The sequence below is a fragment of the Nycticebus coucang genome, chromosome 10, assembly GCF_027406575.1.
Source record: "Nycticebus coucang isolate mNycCou1 chromosome 10, mNycCou1.pri, whole genome shotgun sequence".
NCBI classification, from domain to species: Eukaryota; Metazoa; Chordata; class Mammalia; order Primates; family Lorisidae; genus Nycticebus; species Nycticebus coucang.
In genome coordinates this window covers 49614502-49639736 of record NC_069789.1, presented here as the reverse complement: position 1 = coordinate 49639736, position 25235 = coordinate 49614502, and the positions used below count along the sequence as shown (strand labels likewise).

At 41.9% G+C, this 25235-nt stretch overlaps 1 protein-coding gene across 9 annotated transcripts in view; it reads right to left on the bottom strand.

Annotated features, from left to right (window-relative positions):
- Positions 1 to 2892: 2892 nt before the first annotated feature.
- Positions 2893 to 25235, bottom strand: part of PACC1 (proton activated chloride channel 1) — a 53056-nt gene continuing 30713 nt past the window's right edge. For 8 of the 9 annotated variants that reach the window (XM_053604093.1, XM_053604094.1, XM_053604096.1 and 5 more), the window contains 5 exons: positions 24674 to 24825; positions 13912 to 14054; positions 11992 to 12136; positions 7866 to 7973; positions 2893 to 3284 (listed from right to left, as the gene is read on the bottom strand). In XM_053604093.1, coding sequence (XP_053460068.1) covers positions 3123 to 3284; positions 7866 to 7973; positions 11992 to 12136; positions 13912 to 14054; positions 24674 to 24825 — 710 coding nt within the window. In that variant the 3' untranslated portion in view covers positions 2893 to 3122. Of the gene's footprint in view, positions 3285 to 7861; positions 7974 to 11991; positions 12137 to 13911; positions 14055 to 24673; positions 24826 to 25235 lie in introns of those variants that run through there. The other variant, XM_053604097.1, reaches the window with a different exon arrangement.

The window sequence follows — 25235 nt, the reverse complement described above, 5'->3', positions numbered from 1 at the left end:
GGAGGTTGCTGTGAGCTATGTGATGCCACAGCACTCTACCGAGGGCCATAAAGTGAGACTCTGTCTCCACAAAAAAAAAAAAAAAAAAAAAAAAAGTTCACTTAATTCCTAATGATCTACTTGCATTAACAGTATATTTTATAGGTCTCTTAATTTTCCACAATGTAGGAAATAGAGTTTTTGTATGCTCATTGAAGCAAATTTTATTAGCTGTTTGGGTAATATCAAAGTGATATATCATCGTTACAGATGCTTTTAAAAAAAAAAACACCTATTTTCCAATATTGTTAATGTAAGCTTTTATGCCTGGCTTTGCATTTGACCTACAATAAGATTTTATAAAGAGAGCTAGGCTAAAATTTGAATTGGCATGTTTCTATGAAGCAGGGAAGTATCAGGGAATGTTTGTTGACACAAGTTTACTTTTAATAATTAAACCAAAAATGTTTCTTGCTGCTAAGTTAGACATGAGATAAAAAGGGAACTAAGGGGCGGTGCCTGTAGCTCAAAGGAGTAGGGTGCCAGCCCTATATGCCAGAGGTGGCAGGTTCAAGCCCAGCCCCTGCCATAAAACTGCAAAAAAAAGAAAAAAGGAACTAAGCATCATAGCTCATGCCTGTAATCCTAGCACTCTGTGAGGCAGAGACAGTAAGATCACTTGAGCTCAGGACTTTGAGACCAGCCTGAGCAAGAGTGAGACCCTATCTCTACTAAAAATAGAAAACTTAATTGCCAGGTGTGGTGGTACATGTCTGTAGTCACACTACTCTAGAGACTGAAGCAGGAAGACTGCTTCAGTCCAAGAGTTTGAAGTTGCTGTAAGCTAGACTGAGGCCAGGACATGCTAGTCCAGGTGACAGAGTGAGACTGCTGTCTCAAAAGAAAAAAGAAAATGCCCTATTCAAACATTTGAATCATTCTCTTTGGATTATCTAAAGCCAGATTATGAAATTTATAAAATGTTACCAAGTCTTCTTTGGATACAATGGCCACATAAATATCATAGTTTGCGATGTATAATGTACTTATTTTGCCCAAACTTGGAGGGAAAAATAAGGACGCACATTATACATGGACAGTACTAATTCCGTATCTATGTGAATGTTTTAAATTATTTATGCTCATGTGTTTTAAAAGAGTAACTCCAGAAAGTAGTAATGATATTCATATGCAAATAATACCCTGGAATAGAGTAACTGTTTTGTTGAACTTATGGAATGAAAGCATTTTGCGCGAACAAAGAACAACGTTATTTCTCTTCCTACACTTTAGGTAGGAGCTAGGAATCTATTTTTTTTTAATTACTGGAAAATCCCTTGGAAATGTCAAAATAGTGTTCACACACTGCAAGCTTTAAGCTTTTAATTTGATTTAAAAAATTAAAAGGAAAGTTCTTTTCCTGAAAGTTTGGGCCAAAAACATGGGTGCACATTACACACAGGAGCACCTTATACATGGGCAAAATACGGTAACTTAAAACACTAGAAACAATTTTTGTAACTTTAAATCAGTCAATGTGAAAAATAGCTATATGGCTTTTTATAAGTACTCATCTTTTGTCAAAAGCTAGGCTGAAACCTTTGAGGGTCATATTGAAGAGCCCCTTTCTCAGGTGATTTTTTTTTTTTTGACACAGTCTCAAGCTGTTGCCCCGGGTAGAGTGCCATGGCATCATAGCTCACAGCCCAACTCTTAGACTCAAGTGATCCTCTTGCCTCAGTTTTTTCTATTTTTAGTAGAGATGGGGTCTCACTTTTTTGCTCAGCTGGTCTCAAACCCGAAAGCTCAAGCTATCCACCTGCCTCAGCCTCCCAGAGTGCTACAATTACAGGCATGAACCACCACGCCTGATCTTTCTTAGGTGATCTTGAAGGACACAATAAAGACTTTACATAGCTGATTAATGGGGCATAATATGTTACTCTTCCTGGCCACCCACCATCAATTGCCACACACAACCTACCCTTCCTTGGAAGCAGTTAGGACATAACTTGTGAGTCAGATCCATCCATCCTAAGAATTCAGACTCACACTACCTTCTATTTTTGGAGGTTGCAGAATGAAAGTATGGCACCCATAGCTCACTGGGTGGGGCGCCGGCCACATACACTGAGGCAGGCAGGTTCAAACCTGGTCTGGGCCTGCTACAGAACAATGACAACTACAACAAAAAAATAGGCCAGGCGGGTGACAGGCGCCTGTAGTCCCAGCTACTTGGGAGGCTGAGGCAAGAAAATCAATTAAGCCCAAGAGTTAGAGGTTGCTGTGAGCTGTTATACCACAGCACTCTACCAAGGGCAACAAAGTGAGACTCTGTCTCAAAAAAAAAAAAAGTACTGGTCCCTGCTGATTTAGCAGATATTCATCCTAGCATACTCCTTTTCTATTAACCTAACTTTTATTTACCTATTAATGAAAACATGAAAATATACTGAGTGGGCATCTACTATGTACATCTGTCCGAGTGCTTCTGAGTGCTAATGACTCTAAACTCATTCTTGTATTAACAAATATTCTAGACAGACAAGTAAGTAGCTAGTCAGGACATAAGAAATTTAATTACTAGTTTCTAGTAGCTTTAAAGTCTCATTTAATATTTAACAAATGAGAGAGCTCGTCAGGGGCTAGGTAATGTCAATGGCAAGTATGCCAAAGTCGTAAGAGTTTTACCTTTCTTTCTATACAGTATGTAGGTTCCAAAGCATGACCCGCATATTTTGATAGGCTTTTTGGAAAAAGAAAATCACACTCTTTTCTGTCCACTTTCAAAAGCTCAGGGGAAACTCTAAGGTAAAAAGTAGAACCTTAAATTATCCTGGTAGTGCTTCACTATACAATGAACCAAACAGGAAGAGAGGCATCTTCCATAAATCCTACTCATGACTCATTAGACAGCTCTTCAAAATGATCATTAATAATTTAAATACTTAAATAACTTTTAGGTTACCCATTGGATCTTCTCTATTAGGCTCTAAACAGTCTCCTTTGGGGCTAGAAGCTGTTGTTCCTCCCAGCAAGGCCCCATTTCTTCAAGTGAGTACAGGATGGATGGTAGCTCAGTTTATCAACATGGAAGTAATAAGAACTTCATCAATGTGAGCAGTTCCATGAACAAGGCAACTTCAGCTTACGTGGTTTGTTGCCTGCCCTCTCCTTTTAAGGTATCTCTTTCTAATTTTGATCATCCATTTCACACTCAGTTTAGCAAACTCTGCTGCTTTAAATAATGCCAAGAAGGCACCACAGAGGAGAGCAATTGTGTTCCAAGGATTGGCAGTGATTATCTGTGAAACAAACACACACAGGATTAGTAGTTTGTTGCAATTTTGATTCTTAAGTCATAGTAGTGTTATTGTCAAATTATTATTATAAGCCCTAAATTATTAGGGCTTTAAGAAAAACGTGAGTTCTGAATTGTCGTAATTCTATATTTCATTCAGACTGTGCTTTCAATGTTCACAGATCTGTTTGAGGTAAAAAATACCCTCCCTTATAATAAAGTGATACTGAAAGGAAGAAACTTGTTCTTCAAATAAGATTTTCAATACTGACTTTTAATTTGTGGCCTAATCCAACAGTAAGTGACCTTGCTGTGAGACAAATGTTCCTAAAAATAACCAATTCATAAGAAAGTCAGTTCCTCTTGTTTTCTTCCCATCTCATAGTTAGTTTCAGACTTTTCCTCCTGTCTAGTCCAATGACTATCTTACTTCCCAAAACCACCTTGTGGATTCCTGTCCCTGTGTCTCTGCTCCTCTTATTTTCCCCATGACCTTTCTCCTCCTATGTAGACATATTAATCCTTCAAAGTCTCAGAACTTTCTCTGACCATTAAGCCAAAACCCTCCCTGGATTTTAGCAGAACTATTTATCCTACAAACTCTTTCACAGTTATGTTCCAGAAATAAAAATTTTAAAGCAATAAATTGCTCACTCCTCTAAATGTTACTATTTAAGATAGAGGTCTTATCTTGGATTTCTGAATTCCCCAGCCTGGTAAAAATAAAACACTTTGAAGTCCAATTTAGCCAGGTGACCTTAGACAATATGAGCCTCAGTGTTCACATATGCAAAGTGGTTAGTTATAAACCACCACTGGCTGAGCCTGCTGTGAATGACAGTGTTAAGTAAAGCATGCCTCAAGTATGGGGCTCTTATTGGCCCATAATAGGAACCTCATACTGAATATAGGTTGAAAAATGTTTGATTACACCTTTCACATGTAGCTGCATGGTATTGTATTTTCATTTAGTCTTGATTCACTTAGCATTTGCACATGCATCTTCATATAGCCTTGCCAATCCATAATTAATATGGATTAGTGGGGTTATGGAGCACATCAGCATCATGGAATCCCTACCTAGGGTTAAAAGTGTACATATTTGAGTCTTAGCTGTAAAATTTCTTCCCCTAAGTAACGATCATGTTGGGACATTTTGTGATGGTCTGAATGCCAATATAGATACTAGACTTGGGACTGGCTTTAGGGGATGATATGTCATAAATGTTTCATTAGCAAAGCTGTCCAGTTATTTTTTCCCTTCTAAGATTGTGAGTCTGAGAGTTTGGCATTAGAGGAGGTAGAACAAGATATCTGAAGAGAAGTATCCAATGATTGTCTCTCTGGAGGAACACTAATTGAACAACTACCCATCAAGAAAGCACCTTCACAAAAGCCAAAAAAAAACAGGCAAAAGAGCACTATATCTGGTTTTAGCATGGTAACGAGAAAAGACGCACTGAAGAGGGTCTCATATTGCCTACAACATTTCTCCCCTAACCATAGCAGGCAACAGTTCAGAGAAAATTGTGAACTTGAGGGAGAAAGAGGGAAGTGAGTACAGGACTTTATGCCAGAACGTTAAGGCCAGCTCCACCACAGCAGAACACAGCAATGGGCAGAATCCTGTGGCCCTGGATTCCAGGCCAGTGCCCATGAAGAGAGCATTTAGCTTAACAGCAATCAGGGGAAAATCTACCACCCAATGGAAGAAAATCAATTTCTGGTCTATTTCATAACTGGCTGACTACAGTGCCCTTGAGCCCTGAATAAATTTCAGTGGCATCCAGGCTGTGGCAACCATGGTCCTTAGGCAAGCTCCACTACTGTGTGGGTTTGGAAGCCTGTGGGTTTGGCATGCAACCTAGCACAACATCAGCTGCGGGGGTCAGGAGTGCCTGCCTCACATCTCCCCCAAGTCCAGGCAGCTCAGTGCAGTGATTCCTTCCTTTTGGTGGAGAGAGAGAGAAATAAGTGAGGGACTTTGCCTGGGAACCCAGCATTCTCCCTGATCATCCTCAGGTCCATTAGGACCAGATATCTTAAAGTCTTCAGGAGAGTTCCAGTATAGCTGGCCTTAGTATGCCCTCTTAAGCTGAAACAGCTGTGGTGATCACACACTTAGAGAACTCATCAATTAGTCTCCTTTCAGTTTATGGAAGGTCCTCTGAAAATGGCCAGGTACAAACAAGGTCAGACTGTAAAGACTGGAATAAATACCTAATTCTTCATGCCCAGACAGACAAACTTCCACAAGCACCAAGAACATATAGGGAAATAAAAACCTCATGAAATAGAAGTAAGGTGCCACTGACTAACACTAGAGAGACAACAGATGTGTGACTTCTCAGAGAATTCAAAAATAGCTGCTTTGTTTTGAACAAACGCAAGGACCTTCAATAAAACACAAAGAATCAATTAAAAAAATTATCAGAGAAATTTAACAAAGATATTGGAATAATTAAAAATAAAACAAATCCTGGGGCTAAGAAATATAAGTAATTAACTTAAAAATGCATCAGAGTGTCTCAATACAATAGAATTGAACAAGCAGAAGAAAGAATTAGTGAGCTCAAAGACAGGCTATTGAAAATATAGTCAAAGGAGAACAAAGAAAAAAGAATTAAGAACACTTAATGAGATCTGGAAAGTAGCCTTCAAAGGGCAAAATCTAAGAGTCATTTGCCTTAAAGAGGGACTGGAGAAAGTGATAGGGGTAGAAAGATTATTCAAAGAAATAATAGCAGAGAACTTTCCAGACTTAGAGAAGGATATGAATATCCAAAAAGGGTCAAAAAACATCAACTAAGACTATCCCAAGGCATATAATAATCAAGACTCTCAAAGGTCAAGGACAAAGAGAAGATACTGAAAACAAAACAAATAACATAAAGGAGCTCAATGTGTCTGGCAGCAGACTTCTCAGCAGAAATCTCATAGAACAGGAGTGAATGGGATAATACATTTAAAGAAAATAATTTTCAACCAAGAATACTATACCCAGGAAGCCATCCCTCAAACATAAAGGAGTAAAAGAGACATTCCCGGACAAACAAAATTAAGGGAATTCATCACCACCAGCACTGTCTTATAAAAATGCTGAAAAGCAAGTATTCAATGTACTCAATACTAATATGAAACCAAAAAATGAACAAATACATGCCCATACAAGAGAAAAACACAATTCAACTCAAGGGGGAGAAAAAAGAAGAGGATTGGTGTGCTCTCACCTAACAGACACAACATAAGGGTTTATAGCACACGTCCTGGGTAAAGGGCACCACAACTTGAACTTTACCTAACAAACACAAACAATGTAACCTAATCATCTGTACCCTCACATTAACCTGAAATTTAAAAAAGAAAGAAAAGAAAGACATGCTAAAGATGCCTACCCAGGCACTGATCAGCAGCACCATGGAGTCTCGGTTAGCCTCTAACAGCCAGTCCTACACTGTCCCCACTCACCGGCCATTGCACATGCCCATGCACGCACCAGTGGGCCTGGGTGCAAAGCACCCCTCATCCTGGGAAAGGCAGCTAGCCCCTCGCCCATCACACACTGCGTGTTCATGTGGAACCTGGTGCTAAACCATTTGTAGACGATCTGCTTCTGGGTCAGGGCTTCATACATAGCAGAGCAGCTCCCTCAACTGCAGTCTATTGAAAGTCAGCCCTCCACACGAGGGTTTGTAAAAAAGAAAAGGAGGAGGGGAGAAAAAAATGCTAAAGAGAGTTCTTCAATCTGAAAGGAAAGGACATGCAATAAGAAATCATCTGAAGCATATAACCCATGGGAAATGTTAGTACACAAATTCAGAATACTCTTAATATAACTCTGGTATATAAACCACTCATATCTTTAATATGAAGAAAAAAGGAAAATTATCAAAAATAATTAACTATAAGACTTTGAGAGACAGACTACATAAAAAGATATAAACTGAGACAACAAAAATGTCTAAATGAGGCCAGGAGTGGTGGCTCATGCCTGTAATACCAACACTCTAGGAGGCTGAGGTGGGTGATGGCCTGATCTCAGGAGTTCAGGACCAGCAAGAGCAAGACCCCATCTCTAAAAAACAGCCGGGCATTGTGGCGGGCGCCTGTAGTCCCAGCTACTCGGGAGGCTGAGGCAAGAGAATTGCTTAAGCCCAAGAGTTTGAGGTTGCTGTGAGCTGTGACGCCACACCACTCTACCCAGGGCAACATAGAGAGACTCTGTCTCAAAAAAAAAAAAGAATGATTTCCAATAGGAGTTATCTGTATAGTGACTTAATGTTTTCTATTCAGTTTATTCAAGGAATATTACTAAGCAGCTTTGTGCTAAGCACCCTGTTAGATAGCAGATAAATTATGGTGAACAACATAACAAAGTCCCCTCCTTCATAGAGACAATAATCTAGTGATGAAAACGAGATCAAACACAAAGCATGCATAACTCCATGTCATAAATGGAGATGAGAAACGACTTTGTGCTCTGAAGGAAGATGAGTACAGGTAGACAGACTTACCCATCTGCAAGAATGAGCCAAAACTACTTCAAAATGGGGAGACTGCTCTCATCATCTTAAATAATACTTACATCTTGGACTTTCTGGATGAAAGGATCTTTCCATTCAAAGACCACAAAAAACAACTGAGCACTTTTTTCAGCGGCTGGCCTCTGGTCAATGTAGTTAACCACACTCGTCTAGACATAAAGAAAGAAGAGCAGTGTTACCACTTTTGTGTGCCCTTCTCCTGCCTGGGCCCCAGGAAAGGAGAGTAGGATGGAAAACTCAGACCTTGGCTCTCCTCACATCATCTTTAGGAGAGAGTGCCAAAAACCTCATACACACAAGATCCTGACCAGATTCACTGATCTTCCATGTCGCAGAGTTTAAAAAAAAAAAAAAGAAAAGGGCTCGGTGCCTGTAGCTCAAGCGGCTAGGGCACCAGCCACATACACCAGCACTAGCTGGTTTGAATCCAGCCCGGCCCGCCAAACAACGATGACAACTACAACCAAAAAAAAAAAATAGCCGGGCATTATGGTGGGCGCTTGTAGTCCCAGCTACTTGGGAGGCTGAGACAAGAGAATCACTTAAGCCCAAGAGTTGGAGGTTGCTGTGAGCTGTGATGCCACAGCACTCTACCCAGGGTGACAGCTTGAGACTCTGTCTCAAAAAAAAAAAAAAGTTAAAAAAAAAAATCCTGACCAGTACAAAGGCTTTACCTCGGTCTATATTAATAGTTCTTTGGGAAACAGATAGGATCTAGCATGTACAATAGGTGTTTTTGCCTATCCCCGACATCTGTCTTTAGGTATTAAACCATATTCAAATTGCAACGTAAGCCTCACAATCACAGTAAAAGGTAAAAAAAAAATAAGGCCAGGTGCAGTGGCTCACGCCTGTAATCCTAGCACTCTGGGAGGCTGAAGTGAGTGGATCACTTGAGCTCAGGAGTTTGAGAACCAAATGTTCTCAGCAGAAAAATTAGCCAGGTGTTGCCTGTAGTCCCTGCTACTTGGGAAGCTGAGGCAGGAGATTGCTTGAGCCCAGGAGTTTGAGGTTGCAATGAGCTATGATGCTGCTGCTGCTGCACTCTAGCTGTGGCAACAGAGGCAGACTCTGTCTCTAAAAAAATAAAATAAACTAATAAATGAAAGTAAAAAAGCAAATTCCATATTTCAAAATACTTGATCCTAAGAGCAGCACAGCTTGGCACCCATACTCAGTGGTTAGGGTGCGGGCCACATACACCAGGGCTGGCAGGTTCTAACTTGGCCCGGGCCTTCTAAAAACAATGACGGCTCGGTGCCTGTGGCTCAAGCAACTAAGGCACCAGCCACATACACCTGAGCTGGCGGGTTCGAATCCAGCCCAGCCTGCCAAACAACAATGATGGCTGCAACCAAAAAATAACCAGGTGTTGTGGCGGGCACCTATAGTCCCAGCTACTTGGGAAGTGGAGGCAGAATCTCTTGAGCCCAGGAGTTGGAGGTTGCTGTGAGCTGTGATGTCACAGCACTCTACCCAGGACGACGGCTTGAGGCTCTGTCTCAAAAATAAATAAATAAATAAATAAATAAAAATAACAATGACAACTACAATAAAAAAAAATAGCCGGGTGTCATGGCAGCAGGCACCTGTAGTTCCAGCTACTTGAGAGGCTGAGAAAAGAGAATTGCTTAAGCCCAAGAGTTAGAGGTTACTGTGAGCTGTGACTCCACAGCACGCTACCAAGGACAACATAGTGAGACTTTGTCTCAAAAAAAAAAAAAAGATCAGTGTATTTGGGCCAGGTGCGGTGGCTTTTTTTTTTTTTCGTGCCTACAATCATAGCACTTTGGAAGGCTGAGGTGGGTGGACTGCCTGAGCTCACAAGTTCAAGACCAGCCTGAGCCAGAGCGAAACCTCATCTCTAAAAATAGCCAGACGTGGGCGGCGCCTGTGGCTCAGTGAGTAGGGCGCCGGCCCCATATGCCGAGGGTGGCGGGTTCAAACCCAGCCCCGGCCAAACTGCAACAAAAAAATAGCCGGGCGTTGTGGCGGGCACCTGTAGTCCCAGCTACTCGGGAGGCTTAGGCAGGAGAATCGTCTAAGCCCAGGAGTTGGAGGTTGCTGTGAGCCGTGTGACACCACGGCACTCTACCGAGGGCAATAAAGTGAAACTCTGTCTCTACAAAAAAAAAAAAATAGCCAGACGTTGTGGTGGACACCTGTAGTCCCAGCTACTTGGGAGGCTGAGACAAGAGAATGGCTTGAGTACAAGAGTTTGAGGTTGCTGTGATGCCACAGCACTCTACCAAGAGTGACAAAGTAACTGGGTCTCAAAAAAAAAAAAACAGCATATTTCAACCTTTCAAGTTTGCATGCACAAAGTATAGCTGCATAGATCCACACAGCTGACCATTCCCTGTAAATATTTAGTAGATGTGCTTGGTAAGATCTAGTTATCAACTACTAAACAGGCTGTGTGGTGTGATGGAAAACAGAGAGGTTACAGAGGCAGAAGCCTGTCCCAACCAGAGCCTGTCCCAAGTCTCAGCTTTGCCGCTCAAAAAAGGTAACCAAATGCCTATCTCACTGCTTTAGAGAGTGGATCAAATGTAAAAGCATTTTAAATTTTAAAGCTTGATGTTTAAAAAATTTAAAGTTTGAATAGCCGGGCGTTGTGGCGGGCGCCTGTAGTCCCTGCTACTCGGGAGGCTGAGGCAAGAGAATCGCTTAAGCCCAGGAGTTGGAGGTTGCTGTGAGCTGTTTGAGGCCACGGCACTCTACCGAGGACCATAAAGTGAGACTCTGTCTCTACAAAAAAAAAAAAAAAAAAAAAAAAATTTAAAGTTTGTTCAAAAGAACTCGTGGACACTGCCAGGAGACTTCTGATTTAGATGATAATAAAAGGCATAAGATATTTCTCAAATTTATGGGTTCTCTGGGGTTTTCACTTCAGATCACAGTTAGAGCTACCAAGAAAGCCAGGGTAGGTAGGGTGGTAGCTATGGGTAAAGGGAAACACACTTAGGCTCCCTTCTCAGAGCTACTGTGGGACCAGATGAAAAGGACTTGGGAGTTCTTGGAGCAAAGGGGACAGTAAAAATTCAGGAGACAAGTTATTTTACAAAATAGGAATATTTTAAGGTCCTATCTCCAGGAGGACTGTCATCTCTTAAGGCAAGAAAAATAGCTTGTCTCCTTGAAGAAAACTGGCTTTGAGTCTCTCCCAAAACTATCAAGCTTAGAATAAATAGTCCTAGGAGCCAGAACTCAAGAAAGAGCAGTTTAATGTTAACCAAGACAGTCCTCAACCGGACTACTGCATGACCTCTGGCCAGTGATGTTGGAGTGGGGCCTAATGCTGACCCTTGGTTTCTAGCCCAAATGGAACACCTCCCAGGAGGAAGAAAGGATGAGAGAACAGACCTGCCTCCTCTTGCTTCCTCTGCTGCACCTGGCCACCTATGCACAGGATGGTCCGGCTCTCAGTGTGGATGTGGGAGGAAAGCAGAGAGCCGCTCCCATGGTAGAAGCCTTAGAAGCAGGGGTGGGCCTTGCTTTTGCTGGTGACTTATCAATAGCCCCATTGAAGCAGTCAAAATCTCCCATCTCCATCCCTATTGCCAGATCTTTTCCCAAGGTCCTCTCCAGCTCTAATGGGCATCACAGCAAGAGAGGCCTAACATATCTCTGGCCTCCAGGCCAGTGGGCTGAAACCTTTTTGATCAGAGTTCCCATTAGTAAAAATATTTCGGCATGCGCCTATATATTTATAACTTTATAGGTGACGTGTAATGTATACTTACTGTTCTAATATTATAGATATTTTAAGTATTCAAAAATTGAAACGTTAAAAAGGATGAGATAAAAATAAATACCAAAAAAAGCTGGCCTTTTCCTCCTGCATCCCAATGGGTCATCATGTGCATGGCCCTTGAGAGACCACTGTGTCTAGTCCGCTCTGCAAATAATTCATTTGCTATGCTGCTGCCAGGAGCTCTCAGAGTGCGGCTGGATGCGGGATGTCAGATACAGCTGGACAAAGTCATCCATCTCCATGCAAGACTCAGTGATCTCTGCTCTACATGTGTGTTCTGTGAGAACCAGCAGCCATATGACTGCCTATAGAACAGACTCCCTAGCACATGAAACTCTGCAGGGTCCCTTTCCATCCTCTTAAGTATGGAAAAGTCGCCAGAAGTTCCAAGCAAACCCAGAGCCACCTACCTCCTGCCGGAACTCCACTGCTTCCCGTCCATCTTCTTCCTTGGTCTTCACCAGTGACATCTTGACCCAGGTGCGGAAGCCCCCAGAGAACTTCCAGCTGGAATAGGCACTCTCACAGGCCTGCATGAAGCCCACCCTGTCTGGGCTTGGAGGACAGAGAGAAGAAAGAGCCAAGTCATTTCAGAGCTGACAGCAGGATTCAAACACGATCAGACTCCAGCCCCCACTGCAAGCTGGTCCCTTTGCTGCCATATCAGGATGCTGCCTACTCCCGGCTTCCTCTCTAAAATTTTTGACTGTTACGTCAGTCACCAGCAAAAACAAGGGCCATCCCTGCTTACTTTCCATTCAGTTTCCAAATGGAGGAGGAGTTATCACCAGCCTTAAGGTAAGAGCATGATCTCTGAAGCTCACTATGGGAGAATTCCTCCTCCTTCCCACCACCTGCTCCCAAAGCAATCGGCAACTCCACATCCTGAACTTACGCAGAGCCCAAGGAAGCCCTCATTGACCTGTCAGCTCCCTCTGGAAGGCCCAGAAAGGGGAAGAGGATATCTTGGGGATCTCTCTGCCAGATGACACACCCACAACATCTGCTCCAGGGTGATGTAGGTGCAGTAAAATCAACGCTAACATAATCAAGTGGAAACAACAGCATTGTACTGAGGAAGCTCATGAAAGGAACACAGAGTGGGGGTGAGATCCTTTGGAAATTCTTTCAAGGGGAAGGCAAGACAGGCCAACTTTAAGCAGGGAAGGGAAAGGGAATTCTAGGTGGCAGAAAGGGTGGAAAATGCTGAGCCAGAGGCTCCAAGCTCCAGGGGAGGAAGGATGGTACGTGCTTCCTGTTCAGCTGTGGAGCAGCCTCCCTGCCACCATAGCTGCTGCTCCGCTTACTCTGAATGGAACCTCAGGGCTCAGCAAAACTGGGACTGAACCACTCTCAGCTCGGGCACATGCAGAAAATTCTCCTGCCCTTAATGAACATTCTGGGCTCTCAAGGATGGAACAACCATGTGACCCTAAAGCAGCATGTGTGGAGTAGACAAGAACTTTCTTATGGTCAGGGGACAATCATCACTATAAGTGAAGACCAAGAGCAGCCAGCAGGACTTACATCTTCATAACAGAGATACCAGTCACCTTGAAAACACAGGTTTGAACTTTGTGGTCTACTTTGACATGGACTGCATCTACTGCCTTCAGACAGCGAAACCAACCCCGCCGTTCCTCCTCCTCAGCCTACTCAACACGAAGATGATGAGGAGGAAGACCTGTATGATGATCCACTTCCACTTAATGAATAGTAGGTATATTTCTCTCCTTTATAATTTTCTCAATGACATTTTCTTTTCTATAATTTATTTTATTATAAAACATACAATATTAGGTATAATATACAAAATGTGTGTTAATCAACCGATTACTGGTAAGGCTTCTTATTAATAGCAGTTTATTAGTAGTTAAGTTTTTTGGGAAGTCAAAAGTTATATGCAGATTTTTGACTGCCAGGGGTCGGTCCCCCAACATCTGAGTTGCTCCAGGGTCAACTGTACTTATGGAGAAAACAGTGAGCTCTCTCTAAGGGTAAAACCTGTGCATACTGCAAAGGAAACCAAGGTACCAGGCAAGGGACTTGCTCTTAAGGGGTCACAAGGGAGCCCCGGGCAATGGGCCAGATCAAATAATCTCTCCAGAATCAGCCAGTACTATGTGCATGATGAGCCACCCACACCAGGTTCCCTGAACTTTATTATTATGAGAGGTTTAATGGACCTGCCAAACTCATGAGGTCAGTGGGTTACCTGGCAACACTGCTTCCTGCCCCTGCCCTCACCCCCACATCTCTAGCCTAGGGATGTGCAAGGCTGGAATAAGATTTAGGTAGATAGCAACCCCACTGTAAACTCTAAAGGCCACCTTTGCAGGAATTCGTGGAAAGAAGAGAAGAGGAGGTAATCGATGGCACTGAAGTCCTCACTACTTTTGTTCAAGCGGAACTGGAGGAAGACCAGCTCCCGCTTCTTCACATCCCGTGGCCCCTGGACAATCAAGGCAGATTTCTGCAGGAAAACAAAGAACAGAATCTCAATCCTGAAAGAGCTGTGTGGTCCCTCTCCACCCTTGGCCCAGGCACACTGAAGTCTCCAAGTCTTCCGGTATTAGCCCTGACTGGAAAGCCCAGCTTCTCCCAAGAGCCTCCATACCGATCACTGGCTAGAGTTGCCTATTCAGGAAGCACAGGCCTGGGTACCACCATGCTTAGCCCTGGGCAGTTTTCTCAAAAACATTTTGGGGCCCAAACTAGCCCCAAATGAAACTCATCTTCTGGCCACTCTTCTCATTGACTGGCTGAACTATGGAAGCTCTTTATTTAGCAAGGACATCACTTTCATCTGTTACATGTGCAAATCTTTTCTTCCACTCTGCAACTTTTAACTTTGTTTCCAATGCCATTTGTTGCATGGAAGCTTTAAATTTAACATAGTGAAACCACTATGTAAATACTTTTCTTCATGGTTTCAAGGTTTTGCTTGCTAAAGATAGCCAAAATTATATCAATATTCTCCTGTATTTCTTTTCATTTTTTTTCTTTAAGACGGAGTCTCAAACTTTGTCGCCCTCGATAGAGGGATGTGGCATCACAGCTCACAGCAACCTCCAAGTCTTGGGCTTAAGTGATTCTCTTGCCTCAGCCTCCCAAGTAGCTGGGACTACAGGCACCCATCACAACGCCCGGCTATTTTTTGTTGCAATTCTCATTGCTGTTTTAGCTGGCCAGGGCTGGTTCGAACCCGCCACCCTCAGTATAAGGGGCTGGTGCCCTACCACTGAGCCACAGGTGCCACCCTCTCCTGTGTTTCTTTACAGTACTTTTTAATCTTTTTTACATTTAGATACTTTATATATCTGCCTTCAAGTTTTGTAAACAGTATGAAATAGAGATCTAACTCCTACCCACAAACAATAGATAGATGGAGGGTTTTAAAGCCTCTCTCTCTCCTTCATTCTATACTAAATTCAAGTATAAAACCATTACTTACGTCTGCTCCTGGCCCTAATATGATCCACAGATTTATATATCTGCCTTTAAGTTTTGTAAGTGGTATGAAATAGAGACCTAACTCCTACCTCACAAACAATAGTTAGACTGAAGGTTTTAACGCCTCTTTCTCTCTCTCCTTAATTCTATACTAAATTCAAGTATAAAACAATTACATAAGTCTGCTCCTGGCCCTAATGTGAGCCACAAATTTATCTATCTCTGTGCCAATACTGTAGTGCTTTGATTCCTGTGGTTTTACACTGTTCAGATATCTTACTGGGCAGGTCCCCTCCACATGACTCCTTCCATCCCCAAACCTGACTTAGATATTTCTGTACATGTGCTTTTCTAAACGTACTTTAAAACTAACTTGTTCAGTGTCACAAAAAAATCCCCCAAAATAGACTTCTGCAATAAACTGAATGTTTAGATTAATTTGAAAAATACAACTTTTTTTTGGTGAGACAGAATCTCATTCTGTCACCAGGCTAGAGTGTAGTTGTGTCATCATAGCTCACGGCAACCTCAAACTCCTGGCCTCATGTGATCCTCCTGCCTCAGTCTCTTGAGTAGCTGAGTGGTGTGTACCACCATACTCGGATAATTTTTTTCTTTTCTTTTTTTGTAAACATGGAGTCTTACTGTTGCCCAGGCTGGTCTCAAACTTCTGGCCTCATGCAATTCTTCTGCCTCAGCCTGCTGAGTAGCTGGGATTACAAGCAAACACCACTACTATACCCGGCTTATTTTTTTCTTTTTTGTAGAGACAGGGTCTTGCTTACTATTTCCCAGGTTGGTCTCAAATGACCTTCCTGCCTCACCATTGCAAAGTGCAGGATTATAGGTGTGAGTCACTGTACCCAGCCAAGAAAAAATATCTTTACGTCAATTTTTTTTTTTTTTTTTTTTGAGACAGAGTCTTACTCTGCCACCCTGGGTAGAATGCTGTGGTATCATAGCTCACAATAACCTTAAACTCCAGGGTTTGAGCAATCTTCTTGCCTCTGCCTCCCAAATAGCTATTACTACAGGCACCTGCCACAACACCCAGCTAGTTTTTCTATTTTTAGTAGAGACAGAGTCTCACTCTTGCTCAGGCTGATCTTGAACTCCTGAGCTCAGGCATGACACCCACTCAGCCTCCTAAAGTGCCAGAATTACAGGCATGAGCCACTGTACCTGGCCCTTTACATCAACTTTTATAAATGTTCCACAGAGAGTAGAAAAGAGTATACTGTCAGATACAAAGTTGCAAATACACTTCGAATTTATTAATTATGCTATTCAATTTTTACTTACACTTATTGCTTTTTGTCTATTTGATCTTCAAATTTCTGAGAGGGGTATTAAAGTTACACTCTGATGTGACGATATATTTTATTTCTAACAGGTTTTGCTTAAAATATATAAATGGCATGTTGTTTTATACACAAAGATTTATGACTGTTAAATCTTTTCAGTGGAGGGTAATGGAGCTGAAACTCCTATCAATATTAAACAGCCTTCTTTTAACCCTTTGCAGCTGGAATTCCCTGTTGACTAATGTTAATAGTGCCACTTCACTTCTGGTTATTGTTGTATTCTTCCAAGAGATCTTTGTCCATCTATTTATTTTCAACCTTTCATGACATTTTAAATGTACAGCCAAGAATACTAACTCTCCCAGTTTCCATTATCCATTTCTTCCTTTAGTACCAGAACCACTTTCCCAATCCCAGATTTCGGCACAACAGAATACAGTTCCCCTGCTATAGCCGCAGATGTGGCCATTTGATGAAGTCCCGGAATATGTGAAAAAGTGACTCATGCAACTCTGCATCATTTCCTACAAAGGGAACTCCTCATCCTCCACGTCTCACCTTCTCAAAGGCAGGCATGTGGACCAAACACCACCCAGGGAACAGCACAGAGACAAGACAGAAGCCACTGCTGGAGGATGCTACGAGGCTGCACTGCCCATGTGCCATACAATATGCATGATCAGACCATTCCCAGAGAGACGAGTAGACTTTTCCTTCACTGGAGCCACTGTATGTGGGGGGTTCGTTTCTATATTCTAGCTCAACCTGTGCTCTGATCAATATATAATATACTAGGTTATAATCTCCAACAATACTGGAGTGTTATGGTAACAAAAACCCTAAAAATGAGTCATCAGTTAAACATTTGGGCAAGAGGAAAACAGTGGGTAGTAAGAAAACAGATACGGATCCTAAAGACTAGAAAGGCAATGACCCTTATTGTGCGCAGCATTTGGCAAAAGTTAACTACCAGTAAAGCGAGAGTACAGCAGAGAACAGCAGAAAACAATGAGAATCTGAAGATTTATGAATATGACAGGATGAAACCCCTAACGGGATTCGCTTTCACATGGACTTGACACAACAGCGGGAAGCTGACATTTCTGAAGAAATCTCATGGCAAACAAAGGCAGCAGCAGAAGCCTGAGAATACGCCCACCTCCCATCCTGTGACTGTTCAGCCCTGAAGCAGCTCCCCAAACTACACAAGCAGGAAGTGAGTAGCAAAGGCTGTGCAGCCCCCAGGGAAGATGCATTTTCTAATATCCACTTCAGATATGGTCACAAAGGATTACCAACGAGGCAGAACCTACCAATGGACCAGGCCTGAGCACACAGTAGTCTACCTCAGAGGGGAGCAGTAAGGTGGAACCAAGAAGCTGACTTCATGCCGAGGGAGGAGTCTCACAGGGCCTCACCCCTGGGCCCTTCCCATTCTCTTTTCTCTAAATGGGACCTCTGTTCTCGCTCTTCTCCACTACTTTGAGGTAGAGCACCTAGTGGATAGGGAGGAGACAACTTCTCTATTAGTTTACAGACATGGACTTCAAGGAATGGAGAAAATGAACAACTACTCAGTGCTAGAGGCAGTAACTGCATTCAACTTTTCATTTTCATGGAAATAACTCTCCCTTTGTCCCCTTATATCAAGGCCTTTGATAACATTCAGTTGAATTACATGCCTATTTAACAAGTACAAATGTCCATAAACAGGTTTGGGAATGGCCCCTACAGACCCCTGGTAAACACACTCCTTAACTACAGGAGCAGAGGAGGGCCATCTGGTGAGTAAGCACTCTCTGGGATTTAAGAATGCTGTGGACATGCATTGGTGTGTTTTAGAGAGCTGAAAATCCAGTTTCTATTGTCTATATAGCTCTATATTAGAATTTTTTTTTAACTGCATTCCTTTTTGTTTTAATTAGCTTCCATTTCTCCATTGTGGAGTCCATTCTGTTTATTCATCTTGAGTGTTGTCAGTTTCCCGTAAATGTCTAGTAACCATTAATTCTCCATTCTTACTTATGAGTGAAGGATTAGGTTAACTAGTATAGGTCTGGGGTGTGGGTTTCCTCTAAAGTGTCATACTTCTGTTTCCCTGATAGGCCTCTTCCTTGCATGGGAATGCTGACTACGTTCTGTGGAAGTAGGCAAGGAATGCCAGCAGGCTGAGTACTCTAGTGTATTTCACTTTGGAAAGAGATTTCTTTGTTTTCCTTCTCTTTGCTTGTCTACTGTGGATGTCTGCTCTGTTCCCAATGCCCAAGCAGAGAACCTTCTCTTAGCTTATACAAAGAATGGTTCTAGACCTTTTGCCCACTGTCCCCTGCAACTCTGCATACCCAGAGAGGGCAAAGGGTGTAGCTGGCCCACTCAATAGGCAGTTGTGCAATGACTGTGCTCTCTGAATGTGCTGTGAACCAGGAGGTTAGAAGAAAAGCTTGCACTGCTACAGCAGACCTCTTCTGTTTGGGGTTATAGGTTTTCTCTGTTACTCTGTCAATCTGACCCAATCCCAAAAGTTCAAGTGAATTATTCTATATCACAGAATAGAATAGAGTAAGAAGAGAATAGAATGGAATTAGAATAGGAGCAGAATTAGAATAGGAAGAAGGAATTAGAACAGGAATAGAATAAGAAAAGAAATAGGCATAGAATTAAAATAAGAATATAATTAGGATTGAATGAACAGAATTGAACAGAATTGAATTAGAATATAATTAGAATAAAGTGGAATAAAACAGAAAGGAATAGAATTAGAATTGGAATAGGATTAGAATTAGAAGGGCAGAACCTGTGGCTCAAAGGGTAGGGTGCCCGTCCCATATGCCAGAGGTGGCGGGTTCAAACCCAGACCTGGCCAAAAATTGCAAAAAAAAAGAATTAGAACATGATTAGAGACTAGGCACAGTGGCTCATGCCTATAATCCTAGCACTATGGGAGGCCGAGGTAGATGGATTGCTTGAGGAAACGAGTTCAAGACCAGCCTGAGCAAAAAGTGAGACCCCATCTCTACTAAAAATGGAAAAAACTGAGGCAAGAGGATTGCCTGAGCCCAGGAGTTGGAAGTTGCTCTGAGCTATGATGCAACACCACCACACTCTACCCAGAACAACAGCTGGAGACTCTGTCTAAAAAAAAAAAAAAAAAGATTAGAATTAGAAAATGATCAGAATTAGAACAGGAATAGAATTAGAAAAGAATTATAATACCACAGGATACAACACAGGAGAATAGAACAGAATTCAATTAAAATAGAATAGGATTAAAATACAATGATAATTAGAATGAGAGTTAGAATAAGGATAGAATTAAAATAGGTATAAAATGAAATAGAAGAACAGAATAAGAACAAAATAAAAGAGAATTTAATATAACAGAATAAAATAATAAAACAGAATGGGATAGAATAGAATGAATTATAATAAAACAGAATAGAATGAAATAGAATATAATGGAATTAGATTAGAATTAGAATAGGAATAAATTGAATTAGAATAGTTAGAATAAGACTACAACTGGAACAGGATTAGGATCAGAATAGAATCAGAATTAGAATAGGAATAGAATTAGAATTAGGATAGAATTACAACAGGACTAAAACTGGACTAGGATTAGAATTGGAATAAAATGGAACGAAATGGAATAGAACAGAATTAGAATTAGAATAGGAAAAGGATTAGAATATGAACAGAAAGGAAATACTATTAGTATAGGAATAGATTTAGAACTAAAACTAGAAAAGGATTAGAATAGAGTAGAATGGAATGGAATGGCATGGAATGGAAAAGAATGGAATAGAGTTAGTACAGAAATAGAATTAAATTGAGTAGAATTAGAATAAGACTACATCTAGAATAAGATTAGAATTGCAATGGAATAAAATATGAATATGAATAGAATTGAATAGAGGGGCATGGAGTAAGAATGGGAATAGTACTAGAATAGGATTGATTTAGAATTGGATTAAAATTAGAATTAGAAATAGAATAGTTTTAAACCTGGAATAGGATTAGAGCTGGAATAGAACTGAATATAATGGAATTAAACAGAGTGGAATGTAACAGAATAGAACTGAATAGAATGGAACAGAAGAGAATGAAATGGAATGAAATCAAATGGAATGGAAAGGAGGCCAGGTGGAGAGGCTCATGCCTCTGGGAGGCCCAGGTGGAAGAAGTGCTTGAGAGCCTAGGAGTTCAAGACTAGCCTGAGCAAGAGCAAGACCACCATCTCTACTAAAAATAGAAAAACTAGCCAGGCATCATGGCAGGCACCTGTAGTCCCAGCTACGGGGGAGGCTGAGGCAGGAGATCACTTTAACCCAGGAGTTTGAGGTTGCTGTAAGCTCGACTGATGCCATGGCACTCTAGCCTGAGGCAAGAGTAAAACTCTGAGGTGACCATCCCTTTGTATTCTCCCCACCATAATGTTACAAGATATATTTACTTATTAAAATTTGTGTATTGAGACATAAAAAAAAAAAAAGAGTAAAACTCTGTCTTAAAAAAAAAAAGATAGGTTAACATGAAATGGAATAGAATTAGAATAAGAACTAGGAATAGAATAGGAAAATGACTAGAAAAGGAACTAGAACTAAAATTGGAATAAAATTAGAGTAGAATGAGAAGAGGATTAGAATTAGAATTAGCATGAGAATAGAATTACAATAGAATGGGAAAAGAATTAAAAAAATTTAAAAAGGAAGAGAATCAGAATTGAAATAGACTGGAATAGAATTAGAAAGAATGCAGGGTGGCGCCTGAGGCTCAGTTGGTAAGGCGCCGGCCCCATATACTAAGGGTGGCAGGTTCAAACCCGGCCCGGCTGAATTGCAACCAAATAGCCTGGCATTGTGCCGGGCACCTGTAGTCCCAGCTACTCGGGAGACTGAGGCAAAAGAATCACTTAAGCCCACGAGTTGGAGGTTGCTGTGAGCTGTGTGACCCCACGGCACTCTACCCAGGGCCAAAAAAAAATTAAAAAAAAAAAAAAAAAGAAAGAATGCAGTTAGAATAGGACTTCAACTGGAATAGGATTAGAGTAAGAATAGGATTAGAATTAGAACAGAAATAGAATTAAATTGAATATAACTAGGATTAGAATATGAAAAAGGATTAAAATAGGAATAGAAAATATAATTAGAATAGGAAAATAATTAGTATAGAAAGAATAGAATTAGAATCAAAGAGGAACAGAATTAGAAAAATTACAATTGAATTAGAATAGAACTACAACAGGAGTAGGATCAGAATTAGAACAGCATCAGATTTAGAATAGGAATAGAATTAAATTCAATGAATTAGCCTATAATTAGAATAAGAATAGAAATGAATTAGAATGAGAATTTGAATAGAATAAGAATGGAATTGGAATTAAAATTAGAACAGAATTGGAATGAGATTAAATGTAATAAAATACAATGGGATGGAACAGAATGGAATAGAATTAGAATAGGAATAGAATTGATTATAATTAAAAAAAGAATAGAATTAGAAATAGAATAGGAATAATACTAGAATAGAATTAGAATTAGATGGAATTAGAATTTGGATAAGAATAGAACTGTAATAGGATAGAATGAGAAAAGAAATAGGATTCAGGGCGGCGCCTGTAGCTCAAAGGAGTAGGGCGCCATATACCAGAGGTGGTGGGTTCAAACCCAGCCCCAGCCAAAAACTGCAAAAAAACAAAACAAACAAAAAAAAGAAATAGGATTCAGGCTCAGCCCTCGTAGCTCAGTAGTTACAGCGCCAGCCACATACACTGGGGCTGGCAGGTTTGAACCTGGCCCGGGCTGGCCAAAAACAACAATAACAACTGCAACAACAACAACAACAAAAAAATAGCCAGGCATTGTGGCGGTTCCTGTAGTCCCAGCTACTTGGGAGGCTGAGGCAAGAGAATCGCTTAAGCCCAAGAGTTTGAGGTTGCTGTGAGCTGTGATGCCATAGCTCTCTATCAAGGGCAACATAATAAGACTCTGTCTCAAAAAAAAAAATAATAAAATAAATAGGATTCAAATAGAATTACAATAGAAACAGAATAAGAACAGAACAAAACGGATTAGAACACAATAGATAAGAATATCAGAATAGAATATCAGAATTGATCAGAATAGATCAGAATACAATACATCAATAAAGAATTAGAGTTGGGCACGGTGGCTCAGGCCTATAATCCCAGAACTCTGGAAGGCTGAAGCAGATAGATCACTTGAGCTCAGTTGTTCAAGACCAGCCTAAGCAAAAGTGAGACCCCGTCTCTAAAAATAGCCAGGCGTTTTGGCGGGGCCTGTAGTCCTAGCTACTTGGGAGGCTGAGGCAAGAGAATCACTTGAAAGTCTGAGGTTGCTATACCAGGAGCAACAAAAGTGAGATTGTCTCAAAAAAAAAAAAAAAAAAAAAAAGGATTAGATCAGAATAGAACAGATCCAAATAGAATTTCTACACTATTCTGGTCTATTCTATTCTGCAGTAGGAATCACTTCAGCAGGATTTTAGGAGGAAGCCATACTAATAAGAAAAATCTTAGGATCATTCTTTCATCCTAAAACTCACTAATAGCTCCCTATCACCCAAAGAAGCAAGTCTGGCTCTACAGTACAACACAGAATTTTATCATCTCCCATCATTCTTTAGGGGCACCTGACCCTCCAAAATACCTCCCCCACACGGTAATTTTGTCTAAGAGGCACAAGCATGACAATGTACTTTCTCTTCCCTTTAGGTACTGGTGTCCAGTTGCTCTGCCTAAAAAATCTTTCCTCCCTCTTGATCTGAAAAACTTCATTGCAGGCCGGGCATGGTGGCTCTATTAATAGAGCATGGTGGCTCTATTATCCTAGCATTCTAGGAGGTCAAGGCAGAAGGATCACTTGAACTCAAGAGTTCAAAACCAACCCGAGCAAGACTGAGAACCAAGTCTATAATAAAAATAGAAAAATTAGCTAGGCATTGTGGCAGGCACCTGGAATCTCAGCTGTTCAGCAGGAGGATCACTTGAACCCAGGAGTTTTGAGGTTTCTGTGAGATAGGCTGACACCAGGGTGCTCTAGCCTGGGCAACAGAGTGAAAAGAAACTATGTCTCTTAAAAAAAAAAACTTCAGGGCGGCGCCTGTGGCTCAGTCGGTGAGACGCCGGCCCCATATACCGAGGGTGGCGGGTTCAAACCCGGCCCCGGCCGAACTGCAACAACAACAACAAAAAAAAATAAAAAATAGCTGGGCATTGTGGCAGGCGCCTGTAGTCCCAGCTGCTCGGGAGGCTGAGGCAAGAGAATCGCTTAAGCCCAGGAGTTGGAGGTTGCTGTGAGCTGTGTGATGCCATGGCACTCTACCAAGGGCCATAAAGTGAAACTCTGTCTCTACAAAAAAAAAAAAAAAAAAAACTTCATTGCAGTCCCTTTCAATCCTTTCTAAAGCAAGAATATGAGATGAAAAAAGATAAGATGTGAGGGCCGGGCGTGGTGGCTCACATCTGTAATCCTAGCACTCTGGGAGGCTGAAGTGGTAGGACTGCTTGAGCTCACAAGTTTCAGACCAGCCTGAGCAAAAGTGAGACCCTGTCTCTACTAACTACAGAAAAACTGAAGCAAGAGGATCTCTTGAGCCCAGGAGTTAGAGGTTGCTGTGAGCTAGGATGCCATAGCACTCTACCAAGGGTGACAAAGTGAGACTCTGTCTCGAAAGAAAAAAGAAAAGAAAAATAAAAAAGATAAGATGTAAATTTTGTACATAATACAAAATACCTACCTTGCCTGCAAACCCTGTGCAAGTACTCCTCCTCCAATGCTCACAACACTATCCTCCAGTCATCATTCCCAGCAGTACTGGGCATGATGGCAAAGCCAAGCCAGGGCCTAGGAGTCTTCATCCCCAGATCCACACTCCTTCTTTACATCAGCATATTTATTTCAAAACATGGATTCCCAGGCCCCCGTCTTCAGAAATTATGATCCAGTTGGCTTCACATGGAACCTGGGAATCTATATTTTCAAAAACTATCCCAACAAATCGTTAAATGGTCACGTATGAGACCCATACCTGCTGTATCATAACAGCTCTGCCCTTTAGCTTTGCCATTCCTCCATCAAGGACAGGGTATCATCACACTGCCAGGGTCCTTGAAAGTCACTCAGCAAGGAAAGAAGGCCTGACTGTCCTCCCTGAATGCAGGCGAGCCAGCCATAGCTAAATGTCCACCTGTCATAGCCACATGTCTGCTTGGTGACGAGGACTCCACAGCCAGTAAGTGGGAGAGGGCCTGCTGAGAAGAACGCGTGGCCCCTTGGGGTGAGGGGCTAACCAACCCAGCTCTGGGGGACAGAGTTACCATGGTCTGATTGGAGAACGGGTCCGTGTAGTTGATCCTCTGGGTGGTGCAATTCATGTCACCTGGCTGGCCTGGGCTTGTCAGAGGGGGAATGACCTCGTAATGGTGCTTACAGCTAAGCAACTGGGCCTGACCAGGATAGAGGGCAATACCTGAGGGCACAAAGAAAAGCAGATGTCAGAAGTCACAGTCCCTGCCCACACTTCTGAGATCCTCTTCCTATCTATGAAGAATCTGTGTTCTGTACTCCCTGAATAGCTGCAGAGAAGGGAGAAGGAAAAGGTTATAGGAGTGAGGAGACACATCCCTGCTTTCAGAAAGCTCTACCCTGGTGGAGGGCACAAGCCCCTCCTCTGTAAGCCCCTCACTGGGTTAGGATACAGGCCCCTGATGCCCACACTAAAACCCACTTGAGGGCGGCGCCTGTGGTCGGAGGGTAGGGCACCAGTCCCATATACCGAGGGTGGTGGGTTCAAACCCAGCCTGGGCCAAACTGCAACAAAAAATAGCTGGGTATTGTGGCGGGCACCTATAGTCCCAGCTACTTGGGAGGCTGAGGCAA